The sequence below is a fragment of the Panulirus ornatus genome, chromosome 7, assembly GCF_036320965.1.
Source record: "Panulirus ornatus isolate Po-2019 chromosome 7, ASM3632096v1, whole genome shotgun sequence".
Classification (NCBI taxonomy): Eukaryota; Metazoa; Arthropoda; class Malacostraca; order Decapoda; family Palinuridae; genus Panulirus; species Panulirus ornatus.
The window spans coordinates 30,630,083-30,655,202 of NC_092230.1; the positions used below are offsets into that span (position 1 = coordinate 30,630,083).

Below are 25,120 nucleotides of genomic sequence, written 5' to 3' on the forward strand. Positions count from 1 at the left end.
TGTTAGGGAAGTGAATGCAAGAGTTTTGGAAAAAGGGGCAAGTATGAAGTCTGTTGGGGATGAGAGAGCTTGGGAAGTGAGTCAGTTGATGTTCGCTGATGATACAGCGCTGGTGGCTGATTCATGTGAGAAACTGCAGAAGCTGGTGACTGAGTTTGGTAAAGTGTGTGAAAGAAGAAAGTTAAGAGTAAATGTGAATAAGAGCAAGGTTATTAGGTACAGTAGGGTTGAGGGTCAAGTCAACTGGGAGGTAAGTTTGAATGGAGAAAAACTGGAGGAAGTAAAGTGTTTTAGATATCTGGGAGTGGATCTGGCAGCGGATGGAACCATGGAAGTGGAAGTGAATCATAGGGTGGGGGAGGGGGCGAAAATCCTGGGAGCCTTGAAGAATGTGTGGGAGTCAAGCTGGTTTGATCGAGTAAGTAATGTAAGGGTAAGAGATATGTGTGGAAATAAAAAGAGCGTAGTTGAGAGAGCAGAAGAGGGTGTTTTGAAATGGTTTGGGCACATGGAGAGAATGAGTGAGGAAAGATTGACCAAGAGGATATATGTGTCGGAGGTGGAGGGAACGAGGAGAAGTGGGAGACCAAATTGGAGGTGGAAAGATGGAGTGAAAAAGATTTTGAGTGATCGGGGCCTGAACATGCAGGAGGGTGAAAGGCATGCAAGGAATAGAGTGAATTGGATCGATGTGGTATACCAGGTCGATGTGCTGTCAATGGATTGAATCAGGGCATGTGAAGCGTCTGGGGTAAACCATGGAAAGTTCTGTGGGGCCTGGATGTGGAAAGGGAGCTGTGGTTTCGGGCATTATTGCACGACAGCTAGAGACTGAGTGTGAACGAATGGGGCCTTTGTTGTCTTTTCATAGCGCTACCTCGCACACATGAGGGGGGAGGGGGATGTTATTTCATGTGTAGCGAGGTGGCGATGGGAATGAATAAAGGCAGACAGTGTGAATTGTGTGCATGGGTATATATGTATGTGTCTGTGTGTGTATATATATGTGTACATTGAGATGTATGGGTATGTACATTTGCGTGTATGGACGTGTATGTATATACATGTGTATGGGGGTGGGTTGGGCCATTTCTTTTGTCTGTTTCCTTGCGCTACCTCGCAAGCGCGGGAGACAGCGACAAAGCAAAATAAATAAAATATATATATATGTTTTTTCTTTTCTTTTCTTTCAAACTATTCGCCATTTCCCGCGTTAGCGAGGTAGCGTTAAGAACAGAGAACTGGGCCTTTGAGGGTATATCCTCACCTGGCCTCCTTCTCTGTTCCTTCTTTTGGAAAAATTGAAAAAAAATAATGATAGGGGAGGATTTCCAGCCCCCCGCTCCCTCCCCTTTTATTCACCTTCTACGACACACAGGAAGTACATGGGAAGTATTCTTTCTCCCATATCCCCAGGGATAATATATATATATATATATATATGGGTTTTCAGAAAAGAGGAGTGAATGTTGGGGTGAAGAAGGTGGTGAGAGTAAGTGAGCTTGGGAAGGAGACCTGTGTGGGGAAGTACCAGGAGAGACTGTGTACAGAATGGAAAAAGGTGAGAACAATGGAAGTAAGGGGAGTCGGGGAGGAATGGGATGTATTTAGGGAATCAGTGATGGATTGCGCAAAAGATGCTTGTGGCATGAGAAGAGTGGGAGGTGGGCTGTTTAGAAAGGGTAGTGAGTGGTGGGATGAAGAAGTAAGAGTATTAGTGAAAGAGAAGAGAGAGGCATTTGGACGATTTTTGCAGGGAAAAAATGCAATTGAGTGGGAGAAGTATAAAAGAAAGAGACAGGAGGTCAAGAGAAAGGTGCAAGAGGTGAAAAAAAGGGCAAATGAGAGTTGGGGTGAGAGACTATCAGTAAATTTTAGGGAGAATAAAAAGATGTTCTGGAAGGAGGTAAATAGGGTGCGTAAGACAAGGGAGCAAATGGGAACTTCAGTGAAGGGCGTAAATGGGGAGGTGATAACAAGTAGCGGTGATGTGAGAAGGAGATGGAATGAGTATTTTGAAGGTTTGTTGAATGTGTCTGATGACAGAGTGGCAGATATAGGGTGTTTTGGTCGAGGTGGTGTGCAAAGTGAGAGGGTTAGGGAAAATGATTTGGTAAACAGAGAGGAGGTAGTAAAAGCTTTGCGGAAGATGAAAGCCGGCAAGGCAGCAGGTTTGGATGGTATTGCAGTGGAATTTATTAAGAAAGGGGGTGACTGTATTGTTGACTGGTTGGTAAGGTTATTTAATGTATGTATGACTCATGGTGAGGTGCCTGAGGATTGGCGGAATGCGTGCATAGTGCCATTGTACAAAGGCAAAGGGGATAAGAGTGAGTGCTCAAATTACAGAGGTATAAGTTTGTTGAGTATTCCTGGTAAATTATATGGGAGGGTATTGATTGAGAGGGTGAAGGCATGTACAGAGCATCAGATTGGGGAAGAGCAGTGCGGTTTCAGAAGTGGTAGAGGATGTGTGGATCAGGTGTTTGCTTTGAAGAATGTATGTGAGAAATACTTAGAAAAGCAAATGGATTTGTATGTAGCATTTATGGATCTGGAGAAGGCATATGATAGAATTGATAGAGATGCTCTGTGGAAGGTATTAAGAATATATGGTGTGGGAGGCAAGTTGTTAGAAGCAGTGAAAAGTTTTTATCGAGGATGTAAGGCATGTGTACGTGTAGGAAGAGAGGAAAGTGATTGGTTCTCAGTGAATGTAGGTTTGCGGCAGGGGTGTGTGATGTCTCCATGGTTGTTTAATTTGTTTATGGATGGGGTTGTAAAGGAGGTAAATGCAAGAGTCCTGGAAAGAGGGGCAAGTATGAAGTCTGTTGGGGATGAGAGAGCTTGGGAAGTGAGTCAATTGTTGTTCGCTGATGATACAGCGCTGGTGGCTGATTCATGTGAGAAACTGCAGAAGCTGGTGACTGAGTTTGGTAAAGTGTGTGGAAGAAGAAAGTTGAGAGTAAATGTGAATAAGAGCAAGGTTATTAGGTACAGTAGGGGTGAGGGTCAAGTCAATTGGGAGGTGAGTTTGAATGGAGAAAAACTGGAGGAAGTGAAGTGTTTTAGATATCTGGGAGTGGATCTGTCAGCGGATGGAACCATGGAAGCGGAAGTGGATCATAGGGTGGGGGAGGGGGCGAAAATTTTGGGAGCCTTGAAAAATGTGTGGAAGTCGAGAACATTATCTCGGAAAGCAAAAATGGGTATGTTTGAGGGAATAGTGGTTCCAACAATGCTGTATGGTTGCGAGGCGTGGGCTATGGATAGAGATGTGCGCAGGAGGATGGATGTGCTGGAAATGAGATGTTTGAGGACAATGTGTGGTGTGAGGTGGTTTGATCGAGTAAGTAACGTAAGGGTAAGAGAGATGTGTGGAAATAAAAAGAGCGTGGTCGAGAGAGCAGAAGAGGGTGTTTTGAAATGGTTTGGGCACATGGAGAGAATGAGTGAGGAGAGATTGACCAAGAGGATATATGTGTCGGAGGTGGAGGGAACGAGGAGAAGAGGGAGACCAAATTGGAGGTGGAAAGATGGAGTGAAAAAGATTTTGTGTGATCGGGGCCTGAACATGCAGGAGGGTGAAAGGAGGGCAAGAAATAGAGTGAATTGGAGTCATGTGGTATACAGGGGTTGACGTGCTGTCAGTGGATTGAAGCAAGGCATGTGAAGCGTCTGGGGTAAACCATGGAAAGCTGTGTAGGTATGTATATTTGCGTGTCTGGACGTGTGTATGTACATGTGTATGGGGGGGGGGGTGGGCCATTTCTTTCGTCTGTTTCCTTGCGCTACCTCGCAAACGCGGGAGACAGCGACAAAGTATAAAAAAAAAAAAAAAAAAATATATATATATATATATATATATATATATATATATATATATATATATATATATATATATGTATATATATATATTTATTTATTTTATTTATTATACTTTGTCGCTGTCTCCCGCGTTTGCGAGGTAGCGCAAGGAAACAGACGAAAGAAATGGCCCAACCCCCCCCCCTACACATGTATATACATAGGTCCACACACGCAAATATACATACCTACACAGCTTTCCATGGTTTACCCCAGACGCTTCACATGCCCTGATTCAGTCCACTGACAGCACGTCAACCCCGGTATACCACATCGATCCAATTCACTCTATTCCTTGCCCACCTTTCACCCTCCTGCATGTTCAGGCCCCGATCACACAAAATCTTTTTCACTCCATCTTTCCACCTCCAATTTGGTCTCCCACTTCTCCTCGTTCCCTCCACCTCCGACACATATATCCTCTTTGTCAATCTTTCCTCACTCATTCTCTCCATGTGCCCAAACCATTTCAAAACACCCTCTTCTGCTCTCTCAACCATGCTCTTTTTATTTCCACACATCTCTCTTACCCTTACGTTACTTACTCGATCAAACCACCTCACACCACACATTGTCCTCAAACATCTCATTTCCAGCACATCCATCCTCCTGCACACAACTCTATCCATAGCCCACGCCTCGCAACCATACAACATTGTTGGAACCACTATTCCTTCAAACATACCCATTTTTGCTTTCCGAGATAATGTTCTCGACTTCCACACATTCTACAAGGCCCCCAGGATTTTCGCCCCCTCCCCCACCCTATGATTCACTTCCACTTCCATGGTTCCGTCCGCTGCCAGATCCACTCCCAGATATCTAAAACACTTTACTTCCTCCAGTTTTTCTCCATTCAAACTTACCTCCCAGTTGACTTGACCCTCAACCCTACTGTACCTAATTACCTTGCTCTTATTCACATTTACTCTTACCTTTCTTCTTTCACACACTTTACCAAACTCAGTCACCAGCTTCTGCAGTTTCTCACATGAATCAGCCACCAGCGCTGTATCATCAGCGAACAACAACTGACTCACTTCCCAAGCTCTCTCGTCCCCAACAGACTTCATACTTGCCCCTCTTTCCAAAACTCTTGCATTCACCTCCCTAACAACCCCATCCATAAACAAATTAAACAACCATGGAGACATCACACACCCCTGCTGCAAACCTACATTCACTGAGAACCAATCACTTTCCTCTCTTCCTACACGTACACATGCCTTACATCCTCGATAAAAGCTTTTCACTGCTTCTAACAACTTGCCTCCCACACCATATATTGTTAATACCTTCCACAGAGCATCTCTATCAACTCTATCATATGCCTTCTCCAGATCCATAAATGCTACATACAAATCCATTTGCTTTTCTAAGTATATATATATTCTTTCTTTTTTCTTTTAAACTATTCGCCATTTCCCGCGTTAGCGAGGTAGCGTTTAAGAACAGAAGACTGGGCCTTTGTGGAATATCCTCACCTTGCCCCCCTCTGTTCCTTCTTTTGGAAAATTAAAAAAAAAAACGAGAAGGGAGGATTTCCAGCCTCCCGCTCCCTCCCCTTTTAGTCGCCTTCTACGACACGCAGGGAATACGTGAGAAGTATTCTTAATCCCCTATCCCCAGGGATAGGGGGAAGTGAAGTGTTTTAGATATCTGGGAGTGGATCTGGCAGCGGATGGAACCATGGAAGCGGAAGTGGATCATAGGGTGGGGGAGGGGGCGAAAATTCTGGGGGCCTTGAAGAATGTGTGGAAGTCGAGAACATTATCTCGGAAAGCAAAAATGGGTATGTTTGAAGGAATAGTGGTTCCAACAATGTTGTATGGTTGCGAGGCGTGGGCTATGGATAGAGTTGTGCGCAGGAGGATGGATGTGCTGGAAATGAGATGTTTGAGGACAATGTGTGGTGTGAGGCGGTTTGATCGAGTGAGTAACGTAAGGGTAAGAGAGATGTGTGGAAATAAATAGAGCATGGTTGAGAGAGCAGAAGAGGGTGTTTTGAAGTGGTTTGGGCACATGGAGAGAATGAGTGAGGAAAGATTGACCAAGAGGATATATGTGTCGGAGGTGGAGGGAACGAGGAGAAGAGGGAGACCAAATTGGAGGTGGAAAGATGGAGTGAAAAAGATTTTGAGTGATCGGTGCCTGAACATGCAGGAGGGTGAAAGGAGGGCAAGGAACAGAGTGAATTGGATCGATGTGGTATACCGGGGTTGACGTGCTGTCAATGGATTGAGTCAGGGCATGTGAAGCGTCTGGGGTAAACCATGGAAATTCTGTGGGGCCTGGATGTGGAAAGGGAGCTGTGGTTTCGGGCATTATTGCATGACAGCTAGAGACTGAGTGTGAACGAATGGGGCCTTTGTTTTCTTTTCCTAGCACTACCTCGCACACATGAGGGGGGGAGGGGGGATGTTATTCCAAGTGTGGCGAGGTGGCGATGGGAATGAATAAAGGCAGACAGTGTGAATTGTGTGCAGGTGTATATATGTATGTGTCTGTGTGTGTATATATATGTGTACATTGAGATGTATGGGTATGTATATTTGCGTGTGTGGATGTGTATGTATATACATGTGTATGGGGGTGGGTTGGGCCATTTCTTTCGTCTGTTTCCTTGCGCTGCCTCGCAAACGTGGGAGACAGCGACAAAGCAAAATAAAAATATATATATATATATATATATATATATATATATATATATATATATATATATATATATATATATATATAGAGCATCGATGTATATATATATATATATATATATATATATATATATATATATATATATATATATATATATATACACATCAATGCTCTTGCATGCACAAATGCATATACATATGCATATCGACATAGACACATATACATACACATACACAGATATACATATACACACATGTACATATTCATACTTGCTTGCCTTCAGTCATTCCTGGTGCTACCCTGTCCCACCAGAAACAGCATCGCTACCCCCTGCTTGAGCAATGTAGTGCCAGGAAAACAGACAAAAAAGGCCATATTCATTTACACTCAGTCTCTAGTTGTCATGTGTAATGCACAGAAACCACAGCTCCCTATCCACATCCAGGCCCTACATACCTGTACATGGTTTACCCCAGACATTTCACATGCCCTAGTTCAGTCCATTAACAGCATGTTGCCCCCAGTATACCACATTGTTCCAATTTACTCTGTTCCGTGCATGCCTCTTACCTTCCTGCATGTTCAGGCCCCGATCACTCTAAATCTTTTTCACTCCATTCTTCTACCTCCAATTTGGTCTCTCTGTTCTTGTTCCCTCCACTTCCGACATATCCTCTTTCTCAACTTTTCTTCATATGTCCAAACCATTTTAGCACACCCTTTTCTGCTCTCTCAACCAAACATCTCTCTTACCAAAATTCACATCTCATTTATGAACAAATGAACTTCAGCCTCATTTGTTCACCACATTTCTTAAGCTGTCATGTAGGATGTATAGGAACCAGACTGCCCTCCATTACTAAGTCCCACAGGCTATACCATGTTTTACCCTGACAGCTTCATATGCCCCAGTTCATCCCACTGACAACACAATATTTCCTACGCTCCACATCACTCCATTGCATTCTATCTCATACCTACCCTCCACCTTCATGAATGTTCAGAATTTTATACCTAACAGCCCCCTTCATTCCATCTTCCATCTTCTTGGTCTCTCCGTACTCCTTCTTCTCTCCACATTTGACATATTGGTACTCTTAATCAATCTTTCTTTGCTTATACTCTCCATATGTCCGTAGCCAGCTCTAACAATCATATTGTGTTTACTACCATAACGTTTTCTTCTATCATTCCTTACATAATGAACATGCTGCACACCTAACATTGTCCTCAGGCATTTTATTTCCAACACTTCCATCCCTTTCCTTTCCTTTGTGTTCAAGGCTCAAGATTCACATCCATACCATACTGTTAAGAGTGCTATACCTTAAATAGCTGCCCTGATAGAAACTGGCCTCTCCACCCACACTTTCTGTAATACACCTGAGACTGTAGTCTCCACTCCCACCATGTGACTCACTTCATCCCCCATGGTTTCCTTTGTTGCCATGTCCACTGTGTCCACTCTTAGGTACATGAATCATTCAACTTCTTCCAGTTCTTTTCCTCTCAAACTATCTTGTTTCATCCCCCTGCTGCACCTCATTCCCTTACTTTTCATCATGCTCTCTCAGCTTTCTCCTCTCACATGCTCCAAGACTGTGTCACTAGCTTTTGGAGTGTATCTTTTGAGTAAGTCACCAGAGCCATGTCATCTGTGAACAGCAGTTGATTCACCTACCATCTTCAATATACCATCAACTTGTCCTCCACTCAGTCACTTGCATTTATCTCCCCCATTATCCTTCCCGTAAAAAGATAAACTACAGTGCACACCCTTGACACAGACTCACTGTTACTGGGAACCACTCACCTTCACCCCTTCTACTTGCACACATGGTTTATTTTCCTGATAGAAATTCCCTGCTGCATATATACAGTATTACCTATTGATAGAATAATTTGTAAATAAGCACAAACTCCTGAATAGTATACTATGTCTTTATACTGGGTTTTCCTCTTCCCCAGGTCAATGAGTGGTGCAGCCGAATAAGGAAGGAGGGATATGGCTTAGACAGACAGATTAGAGGTATAGAATTGGCGTTATTGTTGATATTGTAGTTTACCTGTGTTTAATATACTGCCAAGCATTTCTTAAACTCTGCTTTGGTTTAACATAGTTATGAATGTGATACAAATTTTAAGAGAAGGATGTCATTGCCAACTACAGTAAAGTCAGCAATTATGTAGGTTTCTGCTGCAAATTACAGGGAAATTACAATTCTGCTGAAGTCTTCAGTAATGATGGAATTTTGAGCATAAAGATTTTTTCTTTCTTATGTGGTCTCTCCTGTGAGCATGACATATTCTATTTCATATTCTTTAGGAGAATCAGGGTAGGACCCTCCAGTCCTCAATATTTCCATTGAGCAAGTGCTAGCCTTCCCCACCCTTAGCTTTTCACGCAAAAGCTGCAGCTCATTTCAGGCCTGCCTTCAGCCAATCAAAATCCACCCTAGATTGAGGTCATTGACCTACTCGTCATAATCACCTGACATCTTTCAGTTCTTTTGGATCACATTCTGACAAGATATTTGCTACCAACCCAGCCTCACCTATCCTTTTTCTGTTATGTGTAATGCACCGAAACCATGGCTCCCTGTCCACATCTACGCCCCTTAAACCTTTCCATGGTTTACCCCAGACATTTCACCTGCCCTGCTTCACTTCATTGACAGCACGTCAACCAAAGTATACCACATCATTCCACTTCACTCTGTTCCTCGCGCGCCTCTCACCCTCCTGTATGTTCAGGCCCTGATCGCTGAAAATCTTTTTCACTCCATCCTTCCACCTCTAATTTGGTCTCCCACTTCTTCCCCCCACCTCTAACACATATATCCTCTTTGTCAATCTTTCCTCACTCATTCTCTCCATGTCTTCAGACTGTTTCAACACATGCTCTTCTTTTTTCTCGACCACTTTCTTTTTATTTCCACACGTCTCTCTTACCCTTTCATTACTTACTCGATCAAACCACCTCACACCACATATTGTCCTCAAACGCTTCATTTCCAACACATCCACCCTCCTCAGTTCAACCCTATTATAGCCCATGCCTCGCAATCATATAACCTTTGTTCGAACTACTATTCCTTCAAACATACATAGCATTGTCTCCTTCCACACATTTTTCATTGCTTCCAGAACCTTCACCACCTCCCCCACCCTGTGACTCACTTCCGCTTCCATGGTTCCATTCACTGCTAAGTCCACTTCCAGGTATCTAAAGTACTTCACTTCAACCAATTTTTCTCCATTCAAACTTTCATCCTAATCACCTTGTCCCTCACCCCTACTGAACTTGATAACCTTGATCTTATTCACATTTACTCTCAACTTTCTTTTTTCACACACTTGTCCAAATTCACTCACCAGCTTCTGCAGTTTCTCACTCGAATCAGCCACTAGAGCTGTATCATCTACCAACAACAACTGACTCACTTTTCAAGCCCTCTCATCCCCAACCAACTGCATGCTCGCCTGTATCTCCAAAACTCTTGCATTTACCCCCCTAACCACCCCATCCATAAACAAATCAAACAATCATGGATACATCATGCATCCCTGCTGCATACTGACATTCACTGGGAACCAATCACTTTCCTCTTCCTACTTGTACACATGCCATACATGCTTGGTAAAAACTTTTCACTGCTTCTAGCAACTTATTTCCCACACCATATACTCTTAAGACTTTCCACAAAGCATCTCTGTCAGCCCTATCATATACCTTCTCCAGATCCATAAATGCTGCATACAAATCCATTTTTTAAGTATTTCTCACATACATTCCTCAAAGCAAACACCTGGTCCACACATCCTCTACCACTTCTGAAACCACACTGCTCTTCCTTAATCTGATGCTTTTTACATTCCTTCACCCTCTCAATCAATACTCTCCCATATAATTTCCCAGGAATACTCAACAAACTTATTATTTTTATATTTCATTATACTTTGTTGCTGTCTCCCACGTCAGTGAGGTAGCACAAGGAAACTGACGAAAGAATGGCCCAACCCACCCACATACACATGTATATACATACACATCCACAACTGCACATATACATACCTGTACAATTCAACATAAACATATATATACATACACAGACATATACACATATACATAATTCATACTTGCTGCCTTCATTCATTCCCATTGCCACCCCGCCACACATGAAATGACAACCCCCTTCCCCTGCACGCGCGTGAGGTAGCGCCAAAAAAAGACAACAAAGGCCACATTCATTCACATTCAGTCTCCAGCTGTCATGTATAATGTACTTAAACCACAGCTCCCTTTCCACATCCAGACCCCACAAAACTTTCCGTGGTTTACTCCAGACGCTTCACATGTCCTGGTTCATTCCATTGACAGCACTTCAACCCTGGTATACCACATCGTCCAATTCACTCTATTCCTTGCACGCCTTTCACCCTTCTGCATGTTCAGGCCCTGATTGCTCAAAATCTTTTTCACTCCATCCTTCCACCTCCAGTTTTGGTGTGAATGAATGTGGCCTTTTGTTGTCTTTTCCTAGCACTACCTCACGTGCATGTGGGGGGATGGGGGGTGCCATTTCATATGGCGATGTGGCTGCGGGAGTGGATGAAGGCAGAATGTATGAATATGTACATGTATATATATGTATATTGTGTATGTATATGTATGTGTACGTTGAAATGTATAGGTATGTATATGTATGTGTACGTTGAAATGTATAGGTATGTATATGTGCGTGTGTGAGTGTTTGTGTATATACATGTGTATGTAGGCAGGTTGGGCTTTTCTTTCGTCTGATTCCTTGTGGTACCTCACTAATGCGGGAGACAACGACAAAGGATAATAAATAAATGAATAAATAATATATATGTGTGTGTGTTTGTGGTTTGGGACGTAAGTACAAGAGTTTTGGAGAGAGGGGCAAGTAGGCAGTCTGTTGGGAATGAAAGGGCTTGGGAAGTGAGTCAGTTGTTGTTCGCCGATGATACAGCTCTAGTGGTTGATTCGAGTGAGAAACTGCAGAGTTTGGTGACTGAGTTTGGAAAAGTGTGTGAAAGGAGAAAGTTGAGAGTTAATGTGAATAAGAGCAAGGTTATTAGGTTCAGTAGGGTGGAGGGACAAGTTGATTGGGATGTAAGTTTGAATGGAGAAAAATTGGAGGAAGTGAAGTGTTTTAGATATCTGGGAATGGATTTAACAGCGGATGGAACCATGTAAGCAGAAGTGAGTCACAGGCTGGGGGAGGGGGTGAAGGTTCTGGGAGCGATGAAGAATGTGTGGAAGGAGAGAGCATTATCTCAGAGGGGTTTACCTATCTCACTTTTTGTCAATTAATCCTTACTATTTATATTTTTCTCAAACTCACTTACATTTCCTCTAAGATGGCCATAATTGGGGCATGCTTTTGCTCATACCTTGTCGGCTACTGTAGAAAAAAATAAGATGCTAGAATTGAGTGGTTAAGCAAATTAGCAATTTAGGATATAAAATCTTTTGTAATTATATGATTTTAGTTTAAGAATGTTTGATAATAAATGTATTATGTAATTACAAGAAAGTTTGTATGGATTCTAGGAAGTATAAACCTGTGGAATGAACTAAATTTGATTTTTTTTATTTACAGCCATCCAGCGAGAAGAGGAAAAAGTCAAACGCTCATTGAAGGATGCAGCTCATAAGGGTGATCAGGATGTGTGCCGAATGCTTGCAAAAGAAATAATTCAGTCAAGAAAAGCTGTTACTCGAATCTATACAAGCAAGGCACATTTGAACTCTGTGCAGTCACAGATGAAAACACAGTTAGGTAAAAGCACTTCATCTCATAACAGCTAAATATTTTTAATGGACATGATTACAGTGTGTGACTTTTGTCACTTGCATTGATTTGCTGAGAAAGAGTTAAGAAAACATTGTTAAGTTGGTTTGTTGCTCAGGACAAGCTGCTGCAGGTAGTGCAGGATTTGGTAAGATGCAAGGTAAGATGAGGTAAAATAATGTGAAGTAGGCAGGTTCTTGTAGTGCTGTTGAAGATGGAGATGAGCTTATTATTATTTTTTTGTTAGTTTATTTTATTATACCCAATGGCCATCTCCTATGTTAGTGGGGTAGCGCAAGGAAACAGACGAGGAATGGCCCAACCCACCCATCTATCAAGTCTATCATATGCCTTCTCCAGATACATAAATACTACATACAAATCCATTTGTTTTCTAAGTATTTCCTACATACATTCTTCAAAGCTTACACCTGATCTACACATCTCCCACTTCTCAAACCACAGTGCTCTTCCCCAATCTGATACTCTGTACATGCCTTCACCCTCTCAATCAATACCCTCCCATATAATTTTCCAGGAATACTCAACGAACTTATACCTCTGTAATTTGAACACTCGCCTTTATCCCCTTTGCCTTTGTACAATGGCACTATGCATGCATTCTGCCAGTCCTCAGGTACTTCACAATGACCCATACATACATTGAATATTATCACCAACCACTCAATAACACAGTCACCCCCTTTTTTAATAAATTCCACTGTAGTACCATCCAAACCCGCTGCCTTGCCAGCTTTTATCTTCTGCAAAGCTTTCACCACCTCTTCTCTGTTTACCAAATCATTCTCCCTGACCCTCTCACTTCACACACCACCTCGACGAAAACACCCTATATCTACCACTCTATCATCTAACACATTCAACAAACCTTCAAAATAGTCACTCCATTTCCTTCTCACATCACCACTACTTGCTGTTACCTCCCCATTAGCCCCCTTCACTGATGCTCCCATTTGTTCTCTTGTCTTATGCACTGTATTTACCTCTTTCCAAAACATCTTTTTATTCTCCCTAGAATTTAATGATGCTCTCACCCCAACTCTCATGTGCCCTCTTTTTCACCTCTTGCACCTTTCTCTTGACCTCCTGCCTCTTTCTTTTATACATCTCCCACTCATTTGCACTATTTTCCTGCAAAAATCGTCCAAATGCCTCTCTCTTCTCTTTCACTAATAATCTTACTTCTTCATCCCACCACTCACTACCCTTTCTAATCTGCTCACTTCCCACGCTTCTCATGCCACAAGCATCTTTTGTGCAAGCCATCACTGCTTCCCTAAATACATCCCATTCCTCCCCCATTCCTCCCCCATTCCCCTTACGTCCTTTGCTTTCACCTTTTTTCATTCTGCTTTCAGTCTCTCCTGGTACTTCCTCACACAAGTCTCCTTTCCAAGCTCACTTAATCTCACCACTTTCTTCACCCCAACATTCTCTCTTCTTTTCTGAAAACCTCTACAAATCTTCACCTTCGCCTCCACAAGATAATGATCAGACATCCCTCCAGTTGCACCTCTCAGCACATTAACATCCAAAAGTCTCTCTTTCATGCACCTAACAATTAACACGAAATCCAATGATGCTCTCTGGCCATCTATATCTATGTTTTCATACCAGATATTCCCAATCACCAGAACTCTTTCAGCACACAAATCTACAAGCTCTTCACCATTTCCATTTACAACACTGAACACCCCATATACCCCAATTATTTCCTCAACTGCCACATTACTCACCTTTGCATTCAAATCACCCATCACTATAACCCGGTCTCGTGCATCAAAACTACTAACACACTCACTTAGGTGCTCCCAAAACACTTGCCTCTCATGATCTTTCTTCTCATGCCCAGGTGCATAGGTACCAATAATCACCCGTCTCTCTCCATCCACATTCAGTTTTACCCACATCAATCTAGAGTTTACTTTCTTACATTCTATTACATACTCCCACATCTCCTGTTTCAGTAGTGCTACCCCTTCCTTTGCTCTTGTCCTCTCACCAACCCTTGACTTTACTCCCAAAACATTCCCAAACCACTCTCCCCCTTTACCCTTGAGCTTTGTTTCACTCAGAGCCAAAACATCCAGGTTCCTTTCCTCAAACATATTACCTATCTCTCCTTATTTCTCATCTTGGTTACATCCACACACATTTAGACACCCCAATCTGAGCCTTCGAGGAGAATGAGCATTCCCCGCGTGACTCCTTCTTCTGTTTCCCCTTTTAGAAAGTTAAAATACAAGGAGGGGAGGGTTTCCAGCCCCCCGCTCCCGTCCCCTTTAGTCGCATTCTACGACACTTGAAGAATGCGCGGGAAGTATTCTTTCTCCCCTATCCTCAGGGATATATATATATATATATATATATATATATATATATATATATATATATATATATATATATATATATATATATATATTTTTTTTTTTTTTGCTTTGTCGCTGTCTCCCACGTTTGCGAGGTAGCGCAAGGAAACAGACGAAAGAAATGGCCCAACCCACCCCCATACACATGTATATACATATGTCCACACACGCAAATATACATACCTACACAGCTTTCCATGGTTTACCCCAGACGCTTCACATGCCCTGATTCAATCCATTGACAGCACGTCAACCCCGGTATACCACATCGATCCAATTCACTCTATTCCTTGCCCTCCTTTCACCCTCCTGCATGTTCAGGCCCCGATCACACAAAATCTTTTTTACTCCATCTTTCCATCTCCAATTTGGTCTCCCACTTCTCCTCGTTCCCTCCACCTCCGACACATATATCCTCTTGGTCAATCTTTCCTCACCCATTCTCTCCATGTGCCAAAACCATTTCAAAACACCCTCTTCTGCTCTCTCAACCACGCTCTTTTTATTTCCACACATCTCTCTTACCCTTACATTACTTACTCGATCAAACCACCTCACACCACACATTGTTCTCAAACATCTCATTTCCAGCACATCCATCCTCCTGCGCACAACTCTATCCATAGCCCACGCCTCGCAACCATACAACATTATTGGAACCACTATTCCTTCAAACATACCCATTTTTGCTTTCCGAGATAATGTTCTCGACTTCCACACATTCTTCACGGCTCCCAGGATTTTTGCCCCCTCCCCCACCCTATGATCCACTTCCGCTTCCATGGTTCCATTCGCTGCCAGATCCACTCCCAGATATCTAAAACACTTTACTTCCTCCAGTTTTGCTCCATTCAAACTTACCTCCCAATTGACTTGACCCTCAACCCTACTGTACCTAATTACCTTGCTCTTATTCACATTTACTCTTAACTTTCTTCTTTCACACACTTTACCAAACTCAGTCACCAGCTTCTGCAGTTTCTCACATGAATCAGCCACCAGCGCTGTATCATCAGCGAATAACAACTGACTCACTTCCCAAGCTCTCTCATCCCCAACAGACTTCATACTTGCCCCTCTTTCCAAAACTCTTGCATTTACCTCCCTAACAACCCCATCCATAAACAAATTAAACAACCATGGAGACATCACACACCCCTGCCGCAAACCTATATTCACTGAGAACCAATCACTTTCCTCTCTTCCTACACGTACACATGCCCTACATCCTCGATAAAAACTTTTCACTGCTTCTAACAACTTGCCTCCCACACCATATATTCTTAATACCTTCCACAGAGCATCTCTATCAACTCTATCATATGCCTTCTCCAGATCCATAAATGCTACATACAAATCCATTTGCTTTTCTAAGTATTTCTCACATACATTCTTCAAAGCAAACACCTGATCCACACATCCTCTACCACTTCTGAAACCACACTGCTCTTCCCCAATCTGATTCTCTGTACATGCCTTCACCCTCTCAATCAATACCCTCCCATATAATTTACCAGGAATACTCAACAAACTTATACCTCTGTAATTTGAGCACTCACTCTTATCCCCTTTGCCTTTGTACAATGGCACTATGCACGCATTCCGCCAATCCTCAGGCACCTCACCATGAGTCATACATACATTAAATAACCTTACCAACCAGTCAATAATACAGTCACCCCCTTTTTTAATAAATTCCACTGCAATACCATCCAAACCTGCTGCCTTGCCGGCTTTCATCTTCCGCAAAGCTTTTACTACCTCTTCTCTGTTTACCAAATCATTTTCCCTAACCCTCTCACTTTGCACACCACCTTGACCAAAACACCCTATATCTGCCACTCTATCATCAAACACATTCAACAAACCTTCAAAATACTCACTCCATCTCCTTCTCACATCACCACTACTTGTTATCACCTCCCCATTTGCGCCCTTCACTGAAGTTCCCATTTGCTCCCTTGTCTTACGCACTTTATTTACCTCCTTCCAGAACATCTTTTTATTCTCCCTAAAATTCAATGATACTCTCTCACCCCAACTCTCATTTGACCTCTTTTTCACCTCTTGCACCTTTCTCTTGACCTCCTGTCTCTTTCTTTTATACATCTCCCACTCAATTGCATTTTTTCCCTGCAAAAATTGTCCAAATGCCTCTCTCTTCTCTTTCACTAATACTCTTACTTCTTCATCCCACCACTCACTGCCCTTTCTAATCAACCTACCTCCCACTCTTCTCATGCCAAAAGCATCTTTTGCGCAATCCATCACTGATATATATATATATATTTCTTTTCTTTTAAACTATCCGCCATTTCCCGCATTAGCGAGGTAGCGTTAAGAACAGAGGACTGGGCCTTTGTGGAATATCCTCACCTGGCCCCCCTCTGTTCCTTCTTTTGGAAAATTAAGAAAAAAAAAGAAAAAAAAAAAAAATATATATATATATATATATATATATATATATATATATATATATATATATATATATATATATATATATTGGAAAGGATCACAATTTTGGGCGTGATCAAGATATTCCTCTGAGTTCACGGGGAAAATGAAACACGAAAAGTTCCCAAGTGCACTTTCATGTAATAATCACATCATCAGGGGAGACACAAGAGAGGAATATAACAGTCAGTTGATATACATCGAAGAGACGAAGCTAGGACGCCATTTGGTAAACATGTGATTTACCAAATCATGTTTACCAAATGGCGTCCTAGCTTCGTCTCTTCAATATATATCAACTGACTGTTATATTCCTCTCTTGTGTCTCCCCTGATGATGTGATTATTACACGAAAGTGCACTTGGGAACTTTTCGTATTTCATTTTCCCCGTGGACTCATAGGAATATATATATATATATATATATATATATATATATATATATATATATATATATATATATATATATATACCATCGAGTCCATGGGCGAATGAGACTCCATATGTTCCCAAATGCACTTTCATGTAATAATGATATCCTCAGGCAGTAGTTGATATACATGGAAGAGTTGTAGCTAGGATGTATCTTTCTACATCTGTTTCTTAATGTTATATTGCTAGCATAAGAAACAGCGATCCAGTATGAAAATCATATGTATGTTTGTATATGCGCACTGGACTCTACCTGCTTGAAGTTACATTGCAAGTTAAAAGTCAACTTTTGGGAGAATGTCATTGTGAGGATAGTCCAATCAACAAACTATTCACTTCAAAAAAGTTTCCATGTACCTGCTATGAAAAGTAGCATAACCTTGAGCTTCAGGACCCGTAACAAAGATTCTGGGTAATGCCAGGACTCTTATAGAAATTAGTCTTGTAATAGTAATTGTAAATAGATTAGATATTGGGACAAGAAAAGGAATCCCTCAGTATCCTCTACAAACAATCCATCCTCTCCACTTTTAACTGTGCCTTTCAGAACCAAATATGAAAATAATGCCAACAAACAAGATATTGCATTCAGTACACTTACTCGCTATCTAGCCACCACAAACAATCAACGTTACAGTGAAACAAAGCTCCTCTCAGTACAGTCCCACCCCAACATGCTTGGCAGTCAATTTTATGCAACAATATTACATCCCTCCCACCGAAACCACTCTCTAACCAACCATCAACTTGCTAAGTTGAAATGAAAATCTTACCTATGCCTCACACTTCAGTAACCTCTCTACCCACAGACCCCTACCCCAACAAAAACAACACATGAAAATAACGTGGCAAATATTAAACATCCAACCTCCTAACTCAGTCTTAAACTCAAACCCATCAGACACACACCAATGAGAATATTAATGTAATGTCACTGTATTCATTAATGTGGAAAATTCATTGAAGCATTTGTTTTATAAACCTTAAAAATTTAAAATTTCTTACAGCTACTCTTCGTATTGCTGGTTCACTGCAGCAGTCAACTGATGTAATGAAAGCCATGCAAGAGTTGATCAGATTGCCTGAAATTAGTAAAACTATGCAGGAGCTGAGCCGTGAAATGATGAAAGCTGGCATCATTGAAGAAATGCTGGAGGATACCATGGAAGGCCTTGAACCTGAGGAATTGGAGGAGGAGGCTCAGGAGGAAATTGACAAGGTTAGAGGGATGTGATAGTGACAGTCAAATCTCAGAATTTGACTTTACAGCTGTAATATGTTAGAATGTTTAGAAACCAGAAATTATGATTGAAGGGTCTCCTTATAACATCTAAAGTTAGAATCATTGAATTTCTGTTTGAAATGCATTGTGAGGGATACTTAAAAGGAATCTAACCACTACTAAAAACCGTAAATATGACCATTTTAACTTTTAGACATAACTTGTTTTTTTTTTTTTTCTTCTTCTTCTTTGACAGTACAGAAGCTTCCCAAAGAAGCTAGTTCATAAATTGGGTACTACTGTAGGCTAGGGATATCTATACACGTAGTTATTTATGTATTATACTTTGTTGCTGTCTCCCGTGTTAGTGAGGTAGCACAAGGAAACATATGAAAGAATGGCCCAACCCACCCACATACACATTTATGTACATACACGCCCACACACACACATGTACATATCTATACATTTCAACTTATACATACATATACATACACAGACATATACATATATACACATATACATATTCATACTTGCTGCCTTCATCCATTTCCACTGCCACCCTGCCACACATGAAATGGCATCCCCCAACCTCTGCATGCATGTGAGGTAGTGCTAGGAAAAGACAGTAAAGGCCACATCCGTTAACACTCATTTTCTAGTTGTCATGTGTAATGCATCGAAACCACAGCTCTCTTTCCACATCCAGACCCCACAAAACTTTCCATGGTTTACCCCAAATGTTTCACATGCCCTGGTTCAATCCATTGACAGCACATTGACCCCAATATACCACATCGTTCCACCATCTTCTGCTCTCTCAACCATTCTCTTTTTATTACCACACATCTCTCTTACCCTTTCATTATTTACTCGATCAAACCACCTCACACCACATATTGTCCTCAAGCTCTTGATTTCCAACACATCCACCCACTTACACACACCCCTATCTATAGCCCATCCCTCACAACCATATAACATTGTTGGAACCACTATTCCAACAAACTTACCCATTCTTGCTTTCTGAGATAACAATCTCACCTTCCACACATTCTTCAACGCTCCAAGAACCTTCACCCCCTCCCCCACTTCCACTTCCATTGTTCCATCCACTGCTAAATCTGCTCCCATATATCTAAAACACTTCACTTCCTCCAGTTTTTTCCATTCAAACTTACCACCCAATCAACTTTTCCGTCAACCCTACTGAACCTGATAACCTTCCTTCTATTCACATTTACTCCCAGCTTTCTTCTTTCACACACTTTACCAAACTCAGTCACCAACCTCTGCATTGTCTCACAAGTCTCTCACCCAAATCAGCCTCCAGCGCTGTATCATCAGCAAACAACTGCCTCACATCCCAAGCCCTCTCATCCACAAAAGACTGTATGCTTACCCCTCTCTCCAAAACTCTTGCATTCACCTCCTAACAACCCCATCCATAAACAAATTAAACATCCATGGAGACATCACACACCCCTGCCACAAACCGACATTCACTAGGAACCAGTCACTTTCCTCTCTTCCTACTCGTACACGTACCTTAAATCCTTGGAAAAACTTTTCACTGCTTCTACCATCTTCCCTCCCACACCATATACTCTTAATATTAAACCTTCCCGAGAGCATCTCTAGCAGCTCTCTCATATGCCTTCGGATCCATAAATGCTACATACAAATCCATTTGTTCTAAGTATTTCTCATATACATTCTTCAAAGCAAACACCTGATCCACACATCCTGTACCACATCTGAAACCACACTTCTCTTCCCCAATCTGATGCTCTGTACATGCCTTTACCTTCTCAACCAATACCCTTTCATATAATTTCCCAGGAATACTCAACAAACTTGTACCTCTGTAATTTGAACTCTCACCTTTATTCCCTTTGCCTTTGTACAGTGGCACTATGCATGCATTCCACCAATCCTCAGGCACTTCACCATGAACCATACATACATTGAATATCCTTACCAACCAGTCAACAACACAGACACCCCTTTTTTTAATAGATTCCTCTGTAATACCATCCAAACCCACCACTGCCTGCTTTCATCTCCCCAAAGCTTCCACTACCTCTTCTCTGTTTACCAAACCATTCTCCCTGACCCTCTCACTTCGCACACCACCTCGACCAAAATACCCCATATCTGCTACAGTATGTTTACTATGTTGAGAGGTGGAATTAGATCCATCAGAGCAAACAGAGAAGTTACAAGTTTTAAAAATTGAATAAGAAGAAATTGAGCTTTAGAGATTTTAAAGTTAGGTATGGTGCTTTTGCTTCTCTGGTTAATCCTTACCAATTATGAGTGTATGATAGTATTACACAGTACAGAGATCACTGCTATGCTGAGAAATAACATATGTTCATTGTTTAAAAAACCATATTTTTTCTACATATGCCCACAATACAATGTAATGGATTATATTTCACAATCAGGTGTTATGGGAGATCACAGCTGGCCAGCTGGGCAAGACACCAGCCATGGTGAGTGATGCATTGCCTGCTGAGCCTGAGGGTGCAACTGCACTTGCCCCAGAGGAGGAACCAGAAGAAGACATGGAGGAGATGAGAAATCGTCTGGAAGCTTTGCGTAGCTGAGGAGGAAAAGGAATGTGATGATCATGGAATCTTTGATCAAGGTGCTTTTCTTCCTTGAAGCAAGTGGGCTGTTAATGTTTCTAAAATGAAAATACAAAAAAATTTATAATGAATTGTTTTACTTAAGGTTTTAAAGAGTAAATATTTTGAAAATAAAAGAAAGTAACGAAGGCAAAATTTTAAATTTGCGTTTGATGTGATATGTATGATTTTTTTGTCTCAATTTATAGTTAGCAGTACATTTCTTTCAAGTTTCAACAGTATATGTTAAAGAAATTAATTTGATAAGTGTGGCAAAGCACTTTACTGTGAATTTACTATCTATATGGATACTGGACTTATAATCCATGAAAATTTGGATAAAAAGTAGCTTGAACAAAGTCTGTGAATAGCACCAACATTACTGGAAACTTTTAGTCAAAAGAAATGTACAGTCTCTATCTTATTTATCTCACTTCATTCTGTTTTTTAAGCTTGTAGATTATGCCTATATCATGATTCATTGTTTTTACCTGGTTTCATCTGAAGGAAGGAATTGCTTTCATAACTTATGAATTGTACTATACTATAATTCCCGTTTTTCACTGTGACAACACTAGCCCCCCCAATTTTTTTTTTTTTTACATATGGAGATTTGTGTCACATTACAAGATATAATTCAGTGTTGCCAAAGCAAATACTGTTGCATATAAATATACATCCCTCTTCAATCCTTGTAAAAAATTTTATAATACATCATTATGTGGTTATGGAATTCTCAGTTAACCCGGAAACAGTTGTACTGACTGCAATGTTGATGTGCTTGTGCAGTTTGAAAGACAAAGAAAAAAAATTTTCTTCCCCTCCCTAATGATATATTAGCATGAAGAGGTAAGAAAAGATAGTTAGAAAGTTAAATGAATACCTCTTTTGGGCTGGTCAACTACTGAGCACTGGACTGCTGGTATTCTGTCCACAACCATACTCTCTCTCCTTGTCACACATAACACTTAAGAACACTTAACTCATGTGACTCATTCTTCATATCTCTAGATTTTTTTATTGTGAGCTCTGTACACTAGCCCTGCCTTTTTGCAAAACGGTAGGAGGAATAGACAGAAGTAGGTTAGAACATTAGACAGGAGCATTAGGTAGTTGTATGTAGGAATATAAGGTTGGAGCATCAGGTAAAAGTAATAGGTTGTAACATTAGTTAGACACGTCAGGTAGTAGTAGTGAGTTTAAAGAGTCTAAAAAGCAGCATTGAAGTTCACCAGTTTAGATAGACATCTGATAGCTCCTATTAAGAAAGAAGGAAATGGAAGTTTTATATTCTTTCATGTAAGCTTGGTGTCACACTGTACTATCATACATGGCACAATGTCATTGGTGAATAACTTGAATATGTTTGGAAATCTTACACTACAAACACTAAAAATGAGTGTGAGCAGGGTGGGTGGCTGGCATGTGTGTAGAAGAATATTAGAACTTTTGTTTCTTTTTTCCTGAACATAGTGTCACAGTTTACTTTTATTTCATATACAGTCATAATAATGCTGGTGAATAACTTAAATACATTTGGAAATATATTACACTACTCACACAAAAAAATGAGTGTAAGCAGGGTGAGTGGCTAGCACATAGGAGGATATTGTAGGTATATTTCCTTTGGAAGTAGTAAAGTTCAATACTGTCATCTTTTACAAAGGTTCTTCCAGGTGCCATGATTACATAAAAGAGAAAAACAATGCATTTGTTGCTGTAGTCCCTTCCATGTGAGGGAAGGTGATGGGTTGGCCCTACTCCTGTAATGTAATCCCTCTAAAACACTCTCAAAGTCATTATTTCTACACACTTCTCTTTTTATTCTTCTTCACATTCTTCACCATATCATAAATGTTCCCTCATCGCTATGTCTCCCAGCACTCGTAAGTATTTTCCACCGTGTATGCATAGCTTGCATGCTGTGCACTTTTACTGATGGTTCTTTGAGCGATGGGGTCAGCAGAATTCTTTCTATACCTTGATGATAATGGAAGAAACCTCTATAGGCTGCTGATGGTATGATAACTGAGCAACATATGTAACCAGAATGTCGATTCATCATGTGATGATGGGAGTAGTTTAAGTGTTTCCGAAAAGAAATGTTTTTGCAGTATGTCATTTAACTTTGTGTTCTCACTGCATTACTTACTTTCTTTGAATAAGAATGATTTTTCATGATCAGTTTATTCCTTACAGTGATGTATATGAATATGTTTATAGTTAATCATGGTTTGAAATATAATACAATCGGTGAAACCTTTAATAGGGGACTTCATTTTATCAGAATGTAGCTCTCATCAGACCTTTTGGACCCCACTGGACTAAGTTTGGGACCAAATGGAAAAATCCAAGCAGTTCCATTACATCAGGCTGAGTTAGGAATGTAGTGAAATAGTCCATTAGTTCCTGACCTTAGTTTGGGATGTTGGGCACCAGAACATGTGACACCCTGTGTCAGAAGACCTTATGTTCTTATGTTCATTCACATATGACATTCTTCTCACCTCACATACAAAACATGTTGATGAAGATATTGAGGAAATTACATGAGCAATATCAGCAGTCTTTCAAATAGAGGAAAGGACAAAGGTACAGTACCTGTGGAAAGTCTGAGGAATGGGTAAAAAACAAAAAAATTCTACTTTCTTTATTTTAGTACTCAGTGTGGCCATCATGTGCCTTCAAAAAAAGCTTGTCTGCATCGCGGCATGGAGTCAGTAATGTTTCTGCAGTAATCAAGGTCAGTATCATTCAACCAGATGTCTCTGATGGCTTCAAGAAGGCAAGGAATTGTAGAGGTGTTCCTTTTTTGAAGTTTAAGTTTCATGTGAGACCACAGCTCTTCAATGGGATTCAGATCTGGAGAATTCCTTGGCCATTGAAGGATGTTCACCTGCTTGTCTGACAACCATTTCATGACCATCTTTGCCTTATGACGTGGTGCACTGTCTTGCATAAAGAAGTTGCAGTCATGGGTATCATAAAATTTCATCAAGTGGTCACAAAGAATTTCAATGTAGCAATCTTCATTCATTGTGATGTTCTTGGGAAGCACATGAAATCCCCCACATCCTAACTCTCCAATGAAGCAACTCCAAATCGTGCCTGAGTATGGGTGTTTAACAGCCATTTGTGCATAACAGGGGTAAAGGGGATTCATGTGTGAGGGACATCTAAATTTGCCATGCCTCACTGCACTACACTGGAAAGTCAACTCATCGCTCCATGAGACCCTTTTCCAGTTCCTTGCAAAACTGAGATGAGCAGCATGAAGCATGCGAGTCATTAGGGGTTTTCTGGTTGGGGAATGAAGAGGCAGGTTCAGATGTTCCTGGCAGCACTCTTGAATCACGGTGCATTCAGCAACACTTTCGAGGTGGGTGGCATAAGCTTGCTTCAATTGTCTTGCTGTGACACATGGATTTATCAATACTTGCCTCTTTATAAGCTTGTTGGTAGTTGCTGAAGTCTTTCTGGGATACCCTGGTACAGATTTATGAGGTGGAACTCCATCTTGTTGGGTATTCTTGGCTTTTGCAACAAGGCTGTGTATGGCTGACTTGCTCACCTCCCATACACTGACAAATCTTCTTCACTGACATTTTTGCTTCCCTCAGGGCAAGAATTCAAGCCTTTTCTTGCTGGG

General features: G+C 41.1%; 1 protein-coding gene across 1 annotated transcript in view; it reads left to right on the plus strand.

Annotated features, from left to right (window-relative positions):
• Vps24 (vacuolar protein sorting 24) overlaps positions 1–22,197 on the plus strand; it is a 46,825-nt gene extending 24,628 nt beyond the window's left edge. Inside the window, exons 2-5 of the mRNA XM_071663420.1 lie at positions 8,488–8,548; positions 12,150–12,329; positions 18,624–18,835; positions 21,289–22,197. Coding sequence (XP_071519521.1) covers positions 8,488–8,548; positions 12,150–12,329; positions 18,624–18,835; positions 21,289–21,450 — 615 coding nt within the window. The 3' untranslated portion in view covers positions 21,451–22,197. The remainder of the gene's footprint in view (positions 1–8,487; positions 8,549–12,149; positions 12,330–18,623; positions 18,836–21,288) is intronic.
• The last annotated feature ends 2,923 nt before the right edge of the window (positions 22,198–25,120 follow it).